Source organism: Manduca sexta, chromosome 11, assembly GCF_014839805.1.
Source record: "Manduca sexta isolate Smith_Timp_Sample1 chromosome 11, JHU_Msex_v1.0, whole genome shotgun sequence".
NCBI lineage: Eukaryota > Metazoa > Arthropoda > Insecta > Lepidoptera > Sphingidae > Manduca > Manduca sexta.
The window spans coordinates 7,570,151-7,591,711 of NC_051125.1; the positions used below are offsets into that span (position 1 = coordinate 7,570,151).

The 21,561-nt window shown below is 33.3% G+C and overlaps 2 protein-coding genes across 2 annotated transcripts; one reads left to right on the plus strand and one right to left on the minus strand.

The window, feature by feature from the left end:
* The first annotated feature begins 297 nt into the window (after positions 1-297).
* On the plus strand, positions 298-5,817 carry LOC119189008 (paramyosin-like). Its single transcript, XM_037437531.1, has 6 exons — positions 298-1,135; positions 2,403-2,620; positions 2,706-2,850; positions 3,159-3,402; positions 3,475-3,686; positions 3,931-5,817. Exons 1-6 carry the CDS (start codon positions 515-517, stop codon positions 5,737-5,739), a joined length of 3,249 nt encoding a protein of 1,082 aa, XP_037293428.1. The 5' UTR covers positions 298-514; the 3' UTR covers positions 5,740-5,817.
* On the minus strand, positions 5,809-19,286 carry LOC115443550 (organic solute transporter subunit alpha). The gene is given in 9 exon segments (XM_037437533.1): positions 5,809-6,225; positions 6,835-6,994; positions 6,997-7,083; positions 7,434-7,530; positions 8,640-8,689; positions 8,691-8,727; positions 10,179-10,327; positions 12,918-13,066; positions 18,860-19,286. Coding segments are annotated over 9 exon segments (1,089 nt in total). The 5' UTR covers positions 19,020-19,286; the 3' UTR covers positions 5,809-6,025.
* Positions 19,287-21,561: the final 2,275 nt, after the last annotated feature.

Genomic DNA, 21,561 nt, shown 5'->3' on the forward strand with positions numbered 1-21,561 from the left:
TACGGATTATAATTAATCAGAAACGTGAAGATAAAAAAATGTTTGGGTAGGAAATAATAACTTTATACGTAAAAGAAATGGTAAATACACGTAAAAAAAACTAATGAGATCAATATTTGAACTTGTTCGATGCATCCTAACCAATTACAAACGCTTCCCGTGACATAGGCCAAGGACGACCGCTTTCTTTGAACATGAAAACAATTTTATATATCACAACAGCTAGTCATGCGGCTAATAAATGTGTAAAAATAATACTTATAACGAGATAAGTTCGTCGAAAGGTGCCTACGTCTCAGCGGCACTATCGAAACGCGCCTGCGCATGTCTGGATCTGACGAGGGAGCTATTTCGGGACGCCACTGCTTCACCGTCCGTACGTTAGTCTGATCCAGCAGTCGTCAATCCTTTGTCTTTATTAAAAACGTATTGCTCGTTACCTATTTTAAATCGTGCATCCTCGTTTTCATTACGTACATATGAAAGTGCGTTTTGTTTATAAAAGTATTCCAAAATGGGAAACGCGTTCAGTACTGCCACGGCGGGAGGACGCAACGCTGAAAACGTCACGAGTGAAAGTGAAACAATGAGCAACGCCAGTGTTTCCGCCGATATTGAGAAACTAGAAGAAAATCTGCAAGAACAACTTGAAGATGAAGCTCGTGCTAAAGCCAAAGAAGACGAAATGGAGGAATTCAGAAGGCAGTTAAATATCAAAAGAGAACAAAGAAAAGAAATTTTATCTCGACACAGGGCCGAAAAAGAAGAATTAGAAAAGTCGTTACAAAATGAAAAAAAATCTAAAATGAAATTATATGAAAGCAATCGTAAACTACGTGAATTGTTACTTATCAATAATATTGAAATCCCAGAAAATCTTCAATCATCTAAAGAAAACTCTGATTTAACGGACGCCGTTGCTCAAATAAGCGACGAATTCGAAAAGATGAAATCTCACAATAATAAATTGAGAAGAGATTTAGCAGACGCCAACATTGCCTTACAAGGCGCATATTCAGATATTGCAGATTTGAATGCACAAAATACAGAATCTATCAAGCAGATAAATGCACTGAAGGAAGTGGTATCAGTCAGTAAAACTATGATAAATCTGCGTGAGGGACAGCTTAACGAGGTAAGGCTTTTGTTTATTAAATAATTTAAGCAGTATTTGCCAGCTGCAGAGCTTCTTTAAACCGTAAAAAACTACTAACCTATTTAGAGGTTTACCGTCGCATTTACCCTCTTCATTTATCCAAGCGGCGATCGTAAGTACCTCCTGTTTTCGTGCGACTTTAACTAATGTCCTAAAATAAATTGTTATGAAATAATTCACGCATATTATGAAATTCTTGATATAACCATAATGAATTATTGGCAATAAATGTAATAATGTTGTGTTGAATTCTCGATTTGATGCATTTAAGTGTCAATCACGTGGCTACTACGGAATAATTTCTTCAATGTCATGTTATGTGCCAACGACCTGCGGGTGTGCCATAGGAGGGCATGGACCGCATTGAGCACGCTCACAAAACGCAACGTTGACGTTGGCTTTTGAATAAATGCCAAACTTACATACATTCTGTAGTACCTTATATTGATAATAATAAATATTTTTGTGATATGAACAACACAAATATTTATTCAGGCGCGTATCTCCTCTATTTTGCACTGTTTACGCTTATATTGTTACATATTAGACTTCAACATATAAACATATTATTTTCTAGAAATAAGTCACGAATAAACTTATCCATTTTATTTATTTTTAAGTAATCTGGTGGTCTTACTGATAAAAGGTCTCTTATATGTGAGAGTCCATCTGGGTAGGTACCACTGCAATGTCTATTTCTGCCGCCAAGCAGCAGTGCGTAGAGTTTCGTTTTGAAGGACATTGTAGACAGTGTAACTACTGGACATAACAAGACTTAACATCTCATGTCTTAGGATGGCGAGCGCAGTGGGATACCAAACAATACTCTGTAATTCAAGGTGTTGGATGGTGTTTCTACTGTTTATGGGCTGTCGTATCGCTTACCATCAAACGAACGGCAAGCTCGTCTCGTCATGCAAAGCAGTAAAAAAAATCTACCTCCGTATTTACAATACGTAAATTTAGGTAATTTTATATATAACACGTTGTTGTAATATTATAAGGATGACCTGTTATTAAATAATATCTTGAGTGCTTAATTACATCTTTCGAATACGCCGACGGTGTAATTGATAGTGTTGATTAGAATTAAGAGAAACTTATTTCATAAAATATAATTATGATAAAAAAGGAGCGCACAAAGTCATAATTATTTTATGTAATCCTACTATTGCTCATGAGTATTTACATTACCAAAATAGTACAAATACCAATAACAAAAATTTAATATCATTATTATTTACAGTTAAAAAATAAGTTGAATGAAATTGAGAGAACCCTAGCTGACAGAGAAACAAATCTCTTATCTGCTGACCTGAGGCAAGAATATGAGAGACAATTACAAAATATAAGAACTCTACGTGGTCTATACGAAGAAAGAGCTAGATTGGGTGAAGTAACTAGGCAAGGGTTAGTTCGAGAATTAGATGAACAAAAACGGCTTTATCAAGAGGAAGTCAATAAGTAAGCTTATTCAAATTTATTTTTTATTATAACTACATTAGTATCCACCCGATCTTGTAAATATCATAACAATTTTTATTTGCAGGTGTAAAGGTCTTACTACAAACATAGAAGAACTCGAATCCCAAATAGAATCATTAAAAGAATCAATAGAAAATAAGAAAATGCAAATATCCACTTGTCAAGACGAAGCAAATGTGTTAAAAGCTGAAATGGCAGTCGTAAACAAGGTAACAATAACCGACTTTCTGGATTAGAAATCTTTAATGACATAAATTTAGTGTTAACATAAATGCAGCTTTCTTCGGTCCCATCATATGATAAACCTATCGCTATTTTCTCCATAATTAAATCCTATTTAACTCACTTTACTTACTCATGCAAAATATAATTAACCAATTTGACCAAGAATTCGTCATTTTTGCTAAAGTGTAAAATACACCGCTATTAAACGACATTATTTCCAATAAAGTGAGAATGACGAAATAAAAAACTCTTCATACCGAGTAGGTACTTATTTCTTAAATTTTTATTCTAGCTTTTCTCTCAAGTTCTACTAGGATACAAATCAAAACAAGATTTAGATAAATTAGTGCACAGACTTGAAGAAAACCATGGATTGCTCACCCACATGGCCGAAAGGGAAAACGGATCCGAAGCATCTTCAGCTTTGCCTAAACTTTTATTAGAATTAGTTAGTCAGGTTGACGAATGCGAAGAAAACAAATCCGAAGAAGAAAAGCCTGATAGCACAATAGAACAAGATAATACTGAGGAATCTGGTATGTATTTAGTCCGAACGTTCTTTATAGGAATAATGAATATTTCCATTAATTTATAATTTTTTATTTCAGTTTCAGAATGTCATCCCTCTAAAAATACAACCGCTGAAGAAATCGTCGAAAATCTACCCAAAGTTTGGAAAGTATTAATGGAACTTCTGAGTCATCAGAACACTGCAGATGTCAATACATCGGAAAAAGTTACAACGTGCTACAAGTCTGTTGAGACGAAATCTGGTCCCGTATTAGTGCCAAGCGTTAGTCAGACTTACATCAGATTAAAGGTAAGTGTTTTACTCATCGTTATTGCATTGTTCAATAAAATTTTGAGTCACGGTCAACAAGCAATTTAGTCTAAAAATAAAATCGTTCATGACCGGTATTTTGGTCTATACATAAAGAACGATAGAACTATGTGAAAGTTGGTATGGAGCCAACATGTCAGTTTGGTTTAAGGAAATACAACATCTTGCTCGCTATATTTTAGTTTGGAAAAACCAAGTTAAGTAAACAACATTTTATTTACAGGATCTTATTGTCGAAAAACTGGGCTTAATCAAGGAAGTTAACCGCATGAAGCAACTCAATGCGCATTTGGAGACAAGATTAGGAGAACAGGAACGTAGACTTTGTTTGGTAACTACAGAACTTAGCAAAACTTGGCATGTGGTAAGTAGATTACGAAGACATCACCACCAACTGCACACACATGAAAAAATACTGAAATATGAACTGCAACAAAAAAGAAAACTATTAAATGAACTCAAAGAAGAGTTGGAATATTGTCGTGAAAAATGGGAACAAGCCCGGGAGAAAAATACACAATCGGAAAGAGACTGGAGAAAGCTTAGGGCTGAGTTTTCGAGCAGAAAGACTAAATCAGACTCGCCATCATTCAATAACTCGGCAGAAAGCGGATACAGTGACGAAAGACTTTCTGATGAATCATCAGAATCAAATGACGAGAGTGAGTATGTCGCCGAGCCACATTTGAGATGTAAGAAAAAGCTGAAAAAATCTTTTGAAACAGCTATAGATTCCAGTGCTGATTTTAATTTAGTAGCTGAAAGAGAAGATCCTGCCAGTGACATGATAGATGTAGCGGATTTACCTTTAGATGCTCAAGATGGCGATGACAATCACGATCCTGGGTCTGACCTAAGTAGGAGTGAAAACCAACTTAAAAGTGAAAAAATATGTGAAGAAACAGAAGACGAACTCTGTGATATTGCAAATGATGAATCCTGCATTGATGAATCCGTAGTCGAAGACGATTGTTCCATGGATCTTTCTTCATTAAATACAGAAATAAGTACTAATGAAGGTGTCGATGCATCGAGCAGCACAACACAAATATCTTCTTCCGATGGCTCCATTATGACCGTCATCGATCCTGCAGAGATTTTAAGAAATATCAGGCTACAAAATGAAAGATTAGCAAGAAGGGACCAGAAATTGGCAAACTTAGAAAAAAATAGTACCGCTTTGTTGAAAAAAACACAAGCAACGGCCAAATTTAGTGAACAATTAAACAGTACTCTAGATCATCTTATTAATCGTCCAACAACCAGTAAACAAACAAATAATAATGAAAAATGCAAATCGTATTTAAAAGAGAAAAATCCCAATTCATTCGAAGATGACGAAACTGAGTCAGAAAATAAGACAGGCGAGGCATTTATTGAAGAAACCACACAAAATGACGTCGGTTTAGTCGAAGCATATACAAATGCAGAAGAAACATCGTCCCTAGGTGCTAATGAAGCCCCAGAAAATATTTCTAGTGTTAATTTAAAATCAACTACAAGTAACGATGGCAACTTACAAAACAAGATGACTGATATCAAAAACATATTAGAAAATGTTAAACATCAAAATGAGCGACTGGCAAAGAAAGATGAAAGACTTCAGAAATTAGAAGAGAATTGCTCGGAAGTAGTCAAAACCATAACAAATACTTTAAAAACGGGCGAAGAGATAAATATAAAATTGGACGTCCTTCACAGTAATTCCCTAACACCGTGCGACAAAGAAGGTAATGAGCAATTTTTAGATGATAATAACAGTCCAAGTTCAAGCCATCGAGCATCGGAACCATCCACGTCTAACGACCACGAAGCCAGGTTTGCAGCTCGGGATCTTCGTCTTAAAAGATTAGAAGAACAAACAAAATCTCTCGTAAATAAAGTCAATAAAACCACGTCAAAAGGTGTAAAGATACATTACAAGTTGGAAGAATTACACAACATTTACGGATCTGAAAACTCACGCGCCGGAACACCTTCTGATGATACTGAAGATAAAAGTAATGAATGCGACACGAATGACGAAACATGAAAGTAAACTATTTACTATAAACACTGTAAGATGAATTGTTAACGCGTATTTAATTAAAACAAGATAAGATATTTATTACGTCTTATTTTATTTCTTACACAACACACAGATCATTATAAACCGTATTCAGGTACAGATATCACCTAAGATAAAACATTGTTTATTTAGGTAGATTTGAAACTACTTTTATAATATTTACATTTTGTCATGTATTCCTCCATTAACTTCTATTAATATTCGACAGTAATTGACTTCAATCAATAACAACGAAGAAAACATTCAATTTTCATTCGCTTCTTCCATTGTATGATTTATTTTCGACACTGGACGGTGTTCTCACTTCATTTGACTTGACACTGTCGTCTAACACAGCCACCATGACTCGAGGCACTTTGTCTACATCCTTTCCTGGTGGTACTCTGTACAAGCGCCAAGCCCATATCGATAAAAGTAGCATCTCTAGCATCATAATACTATATTGAATCACTGAAATAAAAAGAGAAAATATAATTATTTCGCGCTGTCGTTTCAGAATTCTAGATATATGATATCTATAAATAGGTATGTATTTTATTATTATGATACATACTATGAACCTATCACATTTCAAAATATATTAGGTTGTCAAAGGAAAAATAATTATAAAAAAGAATAAACCATTTTAAAACGTGTGTAGAAATCGATTCTCCGACTTCTTGAAAACTGACTACCTTTAATACTGCTACACACATTTAATTAATTAAATTATAATTCAATCACTCTGTCTAATATTATAATATGGAGGGCATCAAATGAACCCACAAGCACATCTCTAGCTGTAAATAATGTTTCATCTCCATAAACAATTTTTCTTCTTGAAGTGCCTCTCTCTTACTAAAGATTGGCAGCGAGTTCCTCTCCTCATTAACCTCTCCTAGACCATGGCTAATCGGAATAGTTCTTCAATAGTTTTTATTCCCATCCCGTCCATTGTATAGCCACGACTTCCTTCTCCTTCCGACACCTTTTTCCCTCTATTTTCAACTCATAATGGTTGGGGAGCAGATGGTCCCTAACACCTATTGTGTCTTTAGATAGGACAGAAACAATACTTACTATTAACAAAAACGGAGGGATGCAAAGACGTAATACACCGTATGTTTATAAACTCCGGCAATACTTTAGCAAATCCACATTGGACCTTCACGATGATTAGCGCTAACTGCAGCACCAGAAACCTAGCTTTTGGTTTATAGCCTGCAGATTCCAGAAAGGCAATACGCACATGATCATTCCCCACACGCCAGTCAGTATCGACGCTGCGACAAACGGCTGCAGGTACGCGAAATAACGGTGGTATAACATCTGGAAATTCAACACGTTTTACAGTTATGTAAAATATTATACTATTTCTTAGATCCTAAAAGTTATGGGCCATTATGATAACAACTACTTTATTTCACGAGTTTTTATATATTTTTTGTAGAAAAACATTTACATCTATCTTTTAATAAAAATAAAACAAAACCTATTCAGCAAAACGACTAGGTGTCAATGTGCCTTATAGTTTATCAAAATGCTATTGAAATAATGCATTATGATATTAAAGAAAAAAGCATATATTATATTCTAATCAGTTGGTGTTTAAAACATTAGCCCATAATAAATGTACAAGTATATGGTTTAGTAACAAGTCAGAGTTTTATACAACTCACCATGTCCTCTGCCCATAGAGCCAGCAACACAACATAAATCAACGCTTGAACGATCGGCATTTGTAACACTATATATCGCACCCACATCAAATTTCGCCTGAAATAAATTTTAATATTTTTAAATTAGGTAAATATTCTATATTAAAATGCTCAGTTATAGAAAAACGCTAAAATTTTAAAATTTTAGAATACCGAACCCTATGCAATTTCATACAATTCCTATGATCATTACGTTACAAAATAAATGCAGGGGAATGATATAATATCCTAACGATAACTCTATAGCTAAAATGTCATTCATAAATACAACGCTAGCGTTAACGATAGTAAAAAAGGAACTTTGCTACGAGCCCTACAACAAGTGTAGGTCTTCCTCTTAAATAATATTCAACTCTAGTTATTTCTTTGTCTGCTATTATTGAAGCAAATTATTGGCTTGTCTATCCAATGCTCTTTCCTGTTTGTTATCATGCATGCTATTCAACTATAAGCAGGTACCTCACCAACTAATTTATTAAAATTCAGTAATAATTAAACTCGTCTGGGAGTAATAGAAGGTAGGGCGATATAAAAGCAGCTATTATTCACTTAGATAATTGTTATGGTAGAAAATTGCATGGTTTTAACAGAAAATGTGGAATTATATTTACTTAATCGTAGATATCATCTTGCCAATTACGAAATTAAAAGATTACCCAGCGTGTTGACATACAAAATAATCAATTTACTTGAAAGCTAATGGATGAAAATTAAATATTTTGCCAGTCGTTATATAATGGTTTTCTTAATACCTACCTGTACACGCTCTGGTACTTTTAAAATATTGTGTAATTATTATTCTTTTCTTAGTAACTAGCATTTACTCGCTGCTTGGTCCGAATCAAACAATTCTTAAAATATGTATTAGCCGCTGCAGAGACGATAAACATTTTTCTGAGATAAAAATATGTCACACTCTCCGGCTATAAATTAAATATCTCTAGTAAAAGTCGAATCAGAATGTTGTCTTTGAACTCCAGAATATTTTTGATTTATGTGTATTCAAATTTTTAAAGTAAATAGTAGTGTTATCATTATAATTTAATTCTACTTAAAGAATATCGTCAATTCTAGAGGTCGCATATTCCATAAGTATTCTGAAAAGAATTCACGAAAATTTGACTGAGTTGCATACATATCGCAAAGCAAGCAATCAATCAGACTTACTTCTGTAATTTGGGTCGGGGGATCACACAACACGGCCAGCAACAGCAAGAGCAGCACCCTGGTCTCTAACCTTGTATCCGGGGCACGCCTGAAACAAATCACTTGAGACAATCATCATCTTTATTTCTTATTGGGTGACAAAATACTTTGGGATAAAAAGAGTAAAAAAGTATTATGTATTTATAGTATTATTAATAATATAGCGTCCGAAAACTCCGCGGTAGCCATCTTTGGAGCATTAGGGACGGCTGCAGGCTTCCTCATACAGTAGTGTCTACATTGAATAACATAGCGGTCTACCATCTCTACCATTGCAACGGCGGTCCAAGAAGTTAAAAAAAAAATAACTTTACATTTGAAACTACATTTTTTTCCGAGACAATAGTAGGTATTAATAATATTCAGGAGAATATTTTTTGTCACGTAGCTAAAAGATAATTAAACCGAAATCTATGGTTTCTTAAAAAACTACTCACTTGAATAGCCATCGTCATCATGATTGGGATATTTAACAATCAGGATAAATGAAAAATCTATGACTAATTTGGTACTAAATAAGATTTACAAAATATAATAGACGGTAATTTTGGTGTAATATGTCATATGATACAATGGAAACTGATATTCTAAATAAGACACCCCATAAATCTGAAAAATATTTTTTATGGTAACCAATTCATAACCATAAACCCATCACCATAAAATACACAATGCTTTCGCGTTGTTTTGCAGACTTCGGTTTAATAAAAGCCAATTCAATCCTGTTATATTTTTATTAGTGGAAGTGGCGATATGATCAGAAACCTGATATATGTACCTATGTCAAACACTTCTACAATTGCGATAATGGGATAGTAAACGCACGAAACTTCACGAGATTGAATTGGAAAATAATTTTAAGTAGCGATAGGGTATTTCGTAGGTTCAAATTCCGCCGTCAACACTCGCAACTCTAACTTTTCGAAGTTATGTGTGTATTCAATATTTATTAGTGCTAGTTTTAGCGTTGACGAGAAACGTCATAAAGAAATCTACGTATTTATCTAAAATTTTCCAGAAAAAAATTATTAAGGTAATATGAAGTCTGCAAACCCACACTATGGTGGGTCAAGACTTAAACACTTACAGCAAAAGTTGAAGATGTCCACGCCAAACAGGACGTAGGTATATATGTCAGTAATATTTACCTGTGTGTAGTGCGGCGATAGCCTAGTTGGTTGTGGAACGGTCTGCCGAGACGAATGTCCGCAGGTTCAAATCCTAAGGGCACACACCTCTGATTTTTCTAAAAAATTATGTGTGTATTCTTTGTGAATTATCGCTTGCTTTAACGGTGAAGGAAAACATCGTGAAGAAACCTGCATACCTGAGAAGTTCTCTATAGGAATTTCGAGGGTGTGTGAAGTCTACCAATCCGCACTAGGCCAGCGTGGTGGACTAAGGCCTATTCCCTCTCAGTAGTAGAGGAGGCCCGTGCCCAGCAGTGGGCAAGTATATAATACAGGGCTGATATTATTATTATTATTATATAATATTTACCTGACGACCCGGTCAGCTCCGCCGCATTCCGACACCATCAGACAGAACAGATGATACATGGCAATCATGACAGCCTCTTGAGCTATGGCCTCAGCGATCAACCGAAATCTCGGCAAGACTATAACTAAGAAACCTGCCGCAGCCACGATCTGAAATTATAGAATTATGTCGATTTATAATTTAGCTATGACGGGACGAATGCCTTGACCTGGTTGTAAGCTGGGCGCGATTACTAACGGTGATAGTGATTTCAAATCGCAACAATAAAATGATTATGTTATTTAGCATGTGATATTATAGATTGTGATACAATATCTCATATCACACGCTTAAAGCTACTAAATCTTTTTTAGATAATGATCCGTAGGTAATGCATGAATCATTATAAAGAATAGATTTATAATATTATATACATACGTAGTTTATCATTATAATTCGTAAAAAAATGCAAAATACGGAAAAATAAATTTAATCTCATTTAAATTTAGGCGTCAATGTTATTCAAAAGAAAATATTCATGTAGTGATTATATTTATTTATCGCCGATAATGTTTTGGATAATTTGCAAACGATCCCACGGCATCGATGTATGCTTCACAAGCAATTTGGTCAAGTACGTATTCACAATGGCTGTGTTACGAAATTAATTTATTCAACGTACGACCTATCCTCCATAAGGGTGCGTTTCCAATAGTGGAATACCACCAAATGTCCTCCAAGCGAGAGTGATCGCTTAGAGAAGTAATATTATTATTTGATGCGATTTTCTAACGTACAGCACAATACTTTTTTTATAACTCCAATAGCTTTATCAATCACACCACAGATGTTATGCCGTATCTTGTTTACTCACTATAACATAATTAAGAAAAACTATTTCTGTGACGCAGAGGGAGAGGTGCCGATTGTGAACTCAGAGGCCACATATTGATCCCACAGCAACATATTATTGTTTGTTCCGCAAATATTTTGTTTTTTTTTTCGTGCCATATCTAGTAAGACTCGAAATCGAATTATGAAAAAATGACATACAATTTACTTACAAAAATCAATAGTATTTAAGAAATCTACGTTTTTGTATTAATTAGGTCGCAAGGGGCCGCAAAGAGCCGTATGTTCGGTCGTGTTGCAAAATATTTCGCCGAGTCCTTACGCAATAGTGACCCGCGGACCGCGGTGTCGCGCAAATCTCTTTTCAATTTAGTAAGCGACACTTCGTTTAGGTATTTAAAAGTTTGAACTATAGATTTTACTTAATTTATTTAAAGGGTTTAAGTTTGGACTAATGAAACATGAGAAAGATATTATATAAAAATTGTTTATTGTCAATTGATATTTAAATCAAAATATGTTTAAATAAGGAGCAAGAACTAGTTATAATTTTGAACAAGCAAAAAAAACCTCACTGCTAGAAACGTAGACCACATACTAGCTTTGAATATAACATAATGTGACTTAAATTAATTCAGAATTTACTTACTATATATTTAGAATGAAGTTTAATTAGCTTATAAGATACCAAGAATCCCAACCCGTCATTCCTCTGCAACTTCCCATAAGGAAAACAAACGTTATAGAACACGTTACATTAAGATATTACATTCCGACTTTCACCAGTTTAATGTGGTTAAAGCAATTTGAACACTGCAATAAACATCGATAAAGATCATCGTGTTTGTTGTGTAATCCTATTTACACGCTTAAAACTACGTTTATACAGATAGATTACTAATTGTAACTAAGGAACTAAACGTTTAAGTTATAAATATGTAAGTATATGCTTTTACAAATTTATTATAAATAAATATACTGTCAAAAATACCCTTTTAAAAATAGTTCCAATTCTGTCTAATCAACAGCACTTAAGGGTGAAAGCAACCGATTACTTTATATTACTCTACGACTCTATATTACACGTTATAATTCTGTGCAAATGACTGAGTACTTAAACTTTCAAACTGACTTACATAATCTTTGTATAGGGAAATGTAGAAACGAGTGTAACAGCTTTTCTGAGAACTGTAATGTAGGTTATACACAAGTTCCTTAGGTAGTGAAGTTAAACCGTCCGTTTTAACCATAAAATGATTTAAGACTATATTGTGAAAAACAGAGTGACCACTGAGAATTTCATACACTAGCTCAGGGCTAAGTCTACTAACGCGACGACGCTTGGATGAAAATATTATTGGGGACTTATAGGTTAAAGGCCAACAAATTTTTTTTTTCTTCTTTTTATAAGTTTTTATGTCGGAGGTTGTTTAATTTTCGTTTCAATCTTTTTAAATCACTAGTACCTCCACCTCTACCTAACACATACTCATCAAGACAAATCACGCTAAACACGCTATATATAATACACAATCTATAACCCCCGCGATATAAAGGTGCACCTCCCCGTTTGTTAAAAAAAAAAAATTGTGAATTTCTTCTATAAAATTTTGATTCCCTTTAATATTATAATATTATGATTATACCTCGATCACTGAAGTGGTACCTACAATTTATAGCACGTGCTCCTACATCTTAATTGATATTTCAATCTTATAATCACCAACATTTTGTAAAATATGTAGAGAAAATATTTTGTATCTTTTATATTTTTCGAACAACAAAAATTGTTCGCCTTGGGAACAAAACCGACGACCTCATAGCCCACGCCCACATGTTCAATGAAAAAATAGAAATTACATACTTATATTTCAATAAAAAAATAGATATTACAATACTGCAACTTACAGGATATACAGCTAATATGGTGGCCACATTAGTGAAGCATTCTCGCCAATGCCGCAGCGCTGATTGTATAGAGATCACATAGAATAAGCACACCACTGTCAACACCACTGCTCCGTACGTCCATAGCCCCCAGGCGTAGTAGCCAAGGGCTGAAACAAAAACACTTATTATACATACGATCTCTAGTCTCAAATCTATTTAACGCATATTGTATATCAAAGCTAATGCGTCACAGATGCTGTCCACTTGTTACCGAGCAACACTACAATGCTATGGAACTGATAGTTGCTTTCGCTACTTAGTATGTACTCAGTGTAGTGTTGCTTGGGAACAAGCTGACAAGGTTTACGCGAAGTCTAATATCGTGAAAACTAATTCATATTAACAATATTAAAATTATATCTAAATGGAAATTGGTATGCGATTCGTTTATTTTATGGACGAATTGCACATAAGTGCTTTTAGCAACATTTCTTTATGACACCAAATCATTTATTTAATGAAACGAAATGTGATTTGATCAATATAAAATATAAAGCAACCAGAATAAGGTTCATAAAGGGAAATCTACTATTAGCTCGCTCCAGACTACCTCAGGCAATCTAGTTACGTTTACATTGTTAATTGAAATGCGATTAGGATCGATGCGCCACAATTCTCCACGGGAATAACAAATATTTACCCTTTGTATGTTTGTTACATTTCTTAATAGGAAATTTATAAATAATTTATAACCATATAATTACTTTACCATAGTTATATCTCCTATGACGCTTTACCCCTGTGCAAAGATATGTTGCAAAACAACAATAAATAGCTACATACCTATGTCAATGCATTATTAATATAACAAGTTATAATAATAATCGTATATCGTTATGCCTTATTTATTGTAGGAATACAATAAATATATTTTGTTATATTGTGACATTAAAAATTCATAGGATATATCAGGATACTGTAATATTTTTCTCCAAAAAATTCAGTGGCAATTCACAAGTGTGGTAATAACGTAATCTTTGAAAATAAACATTGCGTGTAGAAAATAACACGGGAACTTTAAGCCTCAACAACGTGTTAAAATAAGGTCATTCGCAATAAAAATTGTGGCACAGAAAATGTAGACCTACGTATTTTAATGATTGCTTGAGGTAATTAACTGCCGTGGGTCAGCAAGCTAAGAATAGCACCCTTTCCTCCCTCTTACGTGTAGAGCGAGTTAAACACATTAATAATATGTTCTTTACTAGTTTTTGCTCGCGCCTTCGCCTGTTTAAAATCGAAAATTAGGGTTGTATTTCCACAAAATTTAAATAACGATTTATATGTATTGATTTTTAACACATCCAGATATACAAGAATTTCATATAATTCCAATAAAGGTTTGTTAAAACTGTGTTAATTATTATGAATGTAAATAAAAAGTCTGCAGAGATAGATAACGTACAATAATTGCAAAAAATAATTCACATTCCAAACGGTTAATGGAAAATAAACCATTAAACACAGTAATACATCTTATTTTAGCATGTCCAGCATATGGCGGTTATTTTAACGCAGAGTGAATAGAGCTGGCGCGTGGTCTTTTCCTTTACGCTGAGACATTTTATTGCAATCAGTACTAGATTGTCTAAAGCTAAGTTTAGACTAACAAATTCTCTCAGCAATTGACTGCGTTTACACCAGCAGCAATATTTAAATAATTCTAATGAAATACGACTAGCCGCAAGACCTGCAAACTTTCAAACTTTAGAAATCAGCTTGCCATTATTAAATAAATCCTTTATGGAAGTCAACTTATGCAAATTTTCTTGCAAATCTAAACCTCACTTAAGGCCGAAAACGAAAAATTTGGATAATGATCATTCTCAAGACAAAACAATGTAAAAAGAAATTAAAGCAACGTGCCAAGTTTTTAAATGATTTGTCACGTTGGGAAGACTTTTTGTTAATTTTGTATGTATCCATTTAATTACGGAAACATCCAAAATATATATTTTTTAACATGTCTTCCCACACACTTTACAACGGTATTCATTAAAAAAAATCCTCTTGAATTTGTAAAAGACTTAAATCTACTCACATAGTACATTTATTTAAATAAATATTGTAACAAACATCTATTTTGTTGCGTATACGTTTAAAACCTATCAACATATACACAAACTGTTTGATCAATAGAGCTTGAAAATTTCTTCCGCAATAGTAGTCAACGTCATGCAAGCATGCAGTAGGTAAGTGTTCATAAATTATAAATATTTCATTTGGTATGTAGCGTAAGTTGAAAAAGCAGGTGTCTTAGTATTCTACACTTGGTTGGATTCTTGACGGACATGTATCATGATAGTTTATGTAACACTGCTTTATATTTCCGCAGAAATAAAACTCTGCAACCTACATGTTTGTAAATCATACTAGGTAAAATTTTGCATGGATGAGTGTTTCCTATAAACTTCATTTTTTAATAATTACATTTAGTTTCCTAAAGCTATAATACGTTATGACAGAATAGATATGTATTGTATTTTTTTTTTGTTATCGGAGCTGGGCAAAATGACTTCACTACACGTGATGGTTTAGAAACGATGCTATAATCCCGCATACAAATATTCAAGTTCCGAACTAATCGTGTAGAGCTATATATATTCAGATTAATTTTATTGTAGATTATAATGGATCGTATCCCATACAATCTTTGCCAGAAATACTAAACATCGAATACGAAATAGTTATTTTAAAATTATCTCCATCTATCTTATTACATATAGTATAAATACTACATACAATTGCCACACTAACAATTTAATATCAGTTTCAGTTTGTACTTCCGAAAATAATGCTCTTTAAGTTAAAGGAAGTTGAGACCCATTGTTGGATTTTTATTGATGGTTACTGTGATGTAGATCCGGTTCACTAATGACACGGTACTACGTAATGACCCTTTTGACCCTTCGAATGTCTTCTCTTGAACCCAAGGGCCGCTGGCTTCCGGACTCAACTACAAAGATAGCATTAACCATAAGAATTTCTTGTTCCTGTTTAAGATGCTTTACAAGAGTTTTTCTAATTTATATTATACCGGAAATAAATTACGTGTTACAAAACGTATATGTAAAATATAAAGTGCATGTGTTGGATAACATTTCAAAGGCAATTAAACATCAAGGTTTTGATGTTAAATATAATGCATTCATTACGTTACTTGCTATAGATTTTTATGATTAATATGAGCAGTGAAGGGCATTCTACGGATATTACAAAATATAATAGAAATATAAATTAATAATTAGATACATTTTTAAACTATATAGTCTGTATTATATATTGTATACTTCCAATATTATTTCTGATAAATTATGTTGTATGCTATCCTTCAAGTTAATAGTGTTAGAAAACGGATTGCTTCTAAAATGATGTCTCAAGGTGTTCCAAATATAATTTACCGACCGTGCTGTGGCATGTACCAATATACCTAACAAACATTACAATCCATTTTAAGATTCATATAGAATATAAACTCCGGGAAACAAAGATATCATTTAATTATAGGACGCCTTTAACTACGGTTAATTTAATCTATGCCGACACTATATCGGTTTATCATCGGAAAGTCATTCTCTTAATCTTTGATATTATGACTATATCTCCAAAGATACCGAAAATGACGAGTAATGCCTGATTTCTGAAGTAGTAAGCTATTTGTAATGTTCACATGTTGCCAAATGAACAAATCAATTATTTCAATTTGATATTCGAAAGACCTTATGTAGAATTATAGTTAATATTCACATAGTAGTATATTATTCTTTTTGTTCATCTATGGAAACACCCACCCATCCCCGTGTTTTGTTAAATGTAACTTGGATGGATACATCATTATTTTAACTAAATATTGGCGAGAACTATTATATTCAATTAATATTGCCAATTTAAATAATGATTTCACAATATTAGCTCACGACAATATTTTTTTTATTTATTTATTATTGGAATACTGCATACCGCCTACTAATTTTATAGAAAGCACACAATTATAATTCACCCAAGTATAGCAGAGCATGTTTATTTCAAAATATTTACCTATACGTCTGTTTTTAAATATCGAAAACACACCAGGGATTTGATTGATAACAAATGTGAATTCATAATGCCTGGCCATAATGCCATTTCCCTAGAGGATTTGCTATGTTCGCGTGTTAAATGCAATAAATCATGAATGAAATGTTCGATAAATATTTGAAAAGGCAAAACTAAAATCAATCGCCCGCTCTATATCATGTATATCATTAAAATAAAACGGGAAAACTATGCAAATTATAAACTAAAAAAAATCAATGTTACAAGGATATATTAAATTTTCAAAACAGTTTTACTTTAAATGGCTTTAAAAATATTCTGTCGCTTATCTACTGTGTTCGTTGGCAAGTGTCTAACATTTGGAATAACGGTCATAATTTGGAACGGTAGACAAATGCTTTGGATTCAAGAAGTTAACGACAGAAAAGACGATTTTATACTTAAATTTAATTCTTTAATTTAAATCGTCCTTGATCCATTAAAGGCAACAAAAGAATTGCTTTATCTTTTAAATACAGCGTAATTTTTGTTTTTTCTTTTCTAGATTAAGTTTAAATTCATGAGTAACTTCATATACGTCCTTACAGTCACAATATGTTTTTCTTTCTAATCCATACATTCAAGAATAACTAGAGACATCCCTAACGGTTACGGCAAAATATGACCTACATACGACTTCTCTATTTATAGAGCATGGATTTAGCAGTCAAACTGCGAGGTAATAAATTACAGTAGATAATTATTTCACTTTGAACCTAGAGTTTATGTGTTTCCTATGATAAGGAGGGTCATCATTTTAACCATTGCGTTTCTTAATTTGCCACCCGGGATTTTCTGCCTACGTCATTAAACCATCAATCAATGCAAAACTTTAATATTTACTTGTTTACGTGTCGACATATTAATTAATGACAAGAATGGATTTCACATTTATTTTAAATATTAATTATAAGGAAACATTAATAATATAATATTTTCCCGCTTCGTAAGTTCCTGTAAACTATTTGGTTTACGTCAGCTTGAAGAGCGTTTGAAAATTGTATGATTGATCGAATTGTTAGATTCGATATTGACTATGTTCTATTTTTCGTAGTTGAGGTAATAGGTAAGATAGATAAAGTCTTTAGGATTAACCATTGGTGATTTTGTTAAATACCAGTTGATTAGAAAAGTGATATATTCCGTTGGTAACATTGACTTTCAATAGCTTTTACTCATCATGTTTTGGATGCTTGATTGGATCATGCATCATAATATATGTGAGTTCTTTTATAAGACATAGTTATTGCTAACTATACCAATAATTAAGTCTAATAAAAATACCTTTCATTTAAAACCGCTCTTTATTTTAAACCAATAATTTTGTTTTCATTCCGTATAATCAAATAAATTTAATTATTCTAAATATCTAAATTTTATCTATTATTTTGTCACAAACTCTTCAGAAGCCGATTTATCCCACTTTTAGCTAATAAACAAATATTTATATATTACTACGGAAATGCAACCTCAGACCTATCGTTTCTCAGGTGCAAAACAAAGATGATAGAATTTGATTCATACCGGTTCAATATTATTAATATTGATGAACCTATTTCATATTCTTAGTGAAATTTTTATAATAATATTTAAGTATAAGTGTGATTAAATCGTCGATAAAGTATTAAATTTAAAAAAATGGCACATGTGCTTCGCACATGAGTAAGCCAAAAGACATGACAACATACGACCTTCCTTTAATATAGCATTATAAAGTTACCGCCTTAATATTAACTTAACAAATCATTTAACATTAAGGTCAATTAATGTCTACTTAATTTATATGCACATAGCATTCGTGTTCTGTATTAAATGCTGCGTATTACCTGTAAAATAAGAACCGAAATCCGGCTGAAGATTGTAACTGTAGCACAAAAGTGTTGAATTCACTTCGTTGTTCATATTAGGAAACGACTTCTCAACATTTATATGGCGGGCAGCGACAACTTTGCTCGCCCCGCTCACGTTTTCATAAATTAAATCCATCTTAAACACTTTCGAGTCGTAAAATTCAATTATTTATCACAGAAAAAGTTTTCATAATAATAAATTAAGTTAATATCACGCGAGAAGAGGACGCGCCGCGCAACGAGTGTTGAAGCGGCGACATCCGAATACACTGCGCCTTGCGACCACTGAGCCTCGGCCACTGCGAGTTGCGCTCACTTTCTTTCGACATTTCGGTGGCCTGCGCAACTTCTATACATTAGTGTTGTACTACAACTTTCTGTTTCGTGTATCCTTCGACATAGCTCTCTTTTCACTACAGGCCGACATATTTTGTAACAATGGTCTCCGGTCGATAGTTAATCTCACGATAAGATTAAGTATTATCTGCTCTGTTTGATTTTGTAGTATTTCATTGAACATATTTTGCTTTCTCAATATCATACATCTGTGTAAATCGTCATTTAAGATCGAACAAAATGTTAGAAATATCGATAGTTATATCGACTGACAACAGCGCTGGCCCTTAGATCAGTGAGGTAACAGCTTGGTAATACGGCTCACTAGTGTAACCATCTAACCGAACAACTTCACGCTCTGCTAGTAACGGGTTACATATTAGGAACTTTACCGGTGTACAGGCTTATCGGTAGAGTGCCACTATATCAGTGGAGTGAGTAATGATAGAAATCTAACCACGTGTCAAGTTCATTCATATATTATTTTTAAGAGAAGCGGTGGTAGTCATGATGATTCAAAACAGCTTGTCAAAGATTATTTGAATAAAGGAAATTTTGGGTTCGAGTTTGACTTTAAGAACTAAGTTTTGCTCATGGTTAAAATCACATAAGTAGTTACAAAAGCGTTGTCAGCTTTTAATTTAGGATGGGGGAAAAATCTTAAATAGCCAAAAATTCGCAAAGTAAAAAAATATGTAGGTAATCCCAAGAACTTAACACAAGTACGTACTTTTATTGAACCCAGACGCGGCAAGGCCCCTTTCCTTCCCGGCTGCCCAACCAGCGTACGTCCTTGATTAAAATCTAGAAAAAATGAGTACATTTAATTCATACATGAAACATATCACTATAATATCATAAGTGTTATCATGTATGTTATCAATGAATAATTGACATTTTAAATAAACGTAAAATATACCAAAGATAATTTCGTCTCCATTTCCGTCGACGTAAATATTTATGGTGTTACTCATAATTGATAACGAATCTTGATTTAAATATCTCTAAACAAAAAGTAAGTCAATGATTTAATAAAACAAAATGTCAAGATATTATTATCATCATCATCAACTGCAGGACGTCCATTGCTGAACATGGGCCTCCCCCAAAGATTTCCAGATCGACCTATTGGAAGTGGCCCGGTATTAAGTAATTATATCAAGGTATTATATAAGGCTAAAATTTGGAATACGCTCCGTTCTAAGCAAACTTATATTTGACATACTATTAAATAGTTTTGTTTTTTTTTCACATTTTTATCGCGCCAATAAAACTGCACTATTGTCTATACGGACCTTTGTTATGGACCTCGCGATATAATAACAAACCGGTAAAAATTCACTCGACTGTCTCCGCTTATTAACTTTGCAAAACATTGTATTATCATACATCTAATATATAAAATTCTCGTGTCACAATGTTTGTCTCCGTACTCCTCCGAAACGGCTTTACCGATTTTAACCAAATTTTGCATGCATATTCAGTAGGTCTGAGAATCGGCTAACATCTATTTTTCATACCCCTAAGTGTTAAGGGTTGTCCACCCTTAACATTTTTTTTATAATTCTATACAAATTTTTATTTTTTTATTTTTTTTATTATGTCGCATTAAAAAATACATTCAACCCTAAATTTATACCCTTCTATCACCAACCCCTATTTTTTGTAAACACTGAGGGGTATGAAAAATAGATGTTAGCCGATTCTCAGACCTACTGAATATGCATGCAAAATGCATCTGTCTGCCTGAACGTGTTAAACTCAAAAACTACCCAACGTATTAAGATGAAATTTGGTATGGAACAGTTTGAGACCCTGGGAAGAACATAGGCTCCCGGGAAACGACTACTTTTATAACGGAAAACTTTAGCCTGAAAAACTTTATAACGCGGGCGGAGCCCCGGGCAAAAGCTAGTTTCTATATAAGTAAACTAGTCAATCAGATGTTTAACATAGTCAGTTACGTAGTATTTGCCTAATCCTTCTCTAATATAGCGTGTGGGTAAGTATATATAATTTATCTATATATAAATTGTGTGTTTATATGGAAAAGCCACTGCAAGGCGTGCTTTTTTGTTATTGCAAACTGCTGCTATGAAGTTTTTAAGATTAAGTTGAAACTTACAAATTACACTGCAAGTCAGCTGGGAGAGAGTCAATTTTTTAACTACTTAACATTCCTACTTAATCCTAGTAAAGAATACATTCCTAAATTAAGATATTTTTGAAAGGATCATTTTATTGATGTTAGCAGTTTTCCTTTACTACTTTCTTCACCAGAAATTATAATAGTTTATTCAAGTTACATACATTTTTTTTCGTTTACTCTACAACTTGCATGT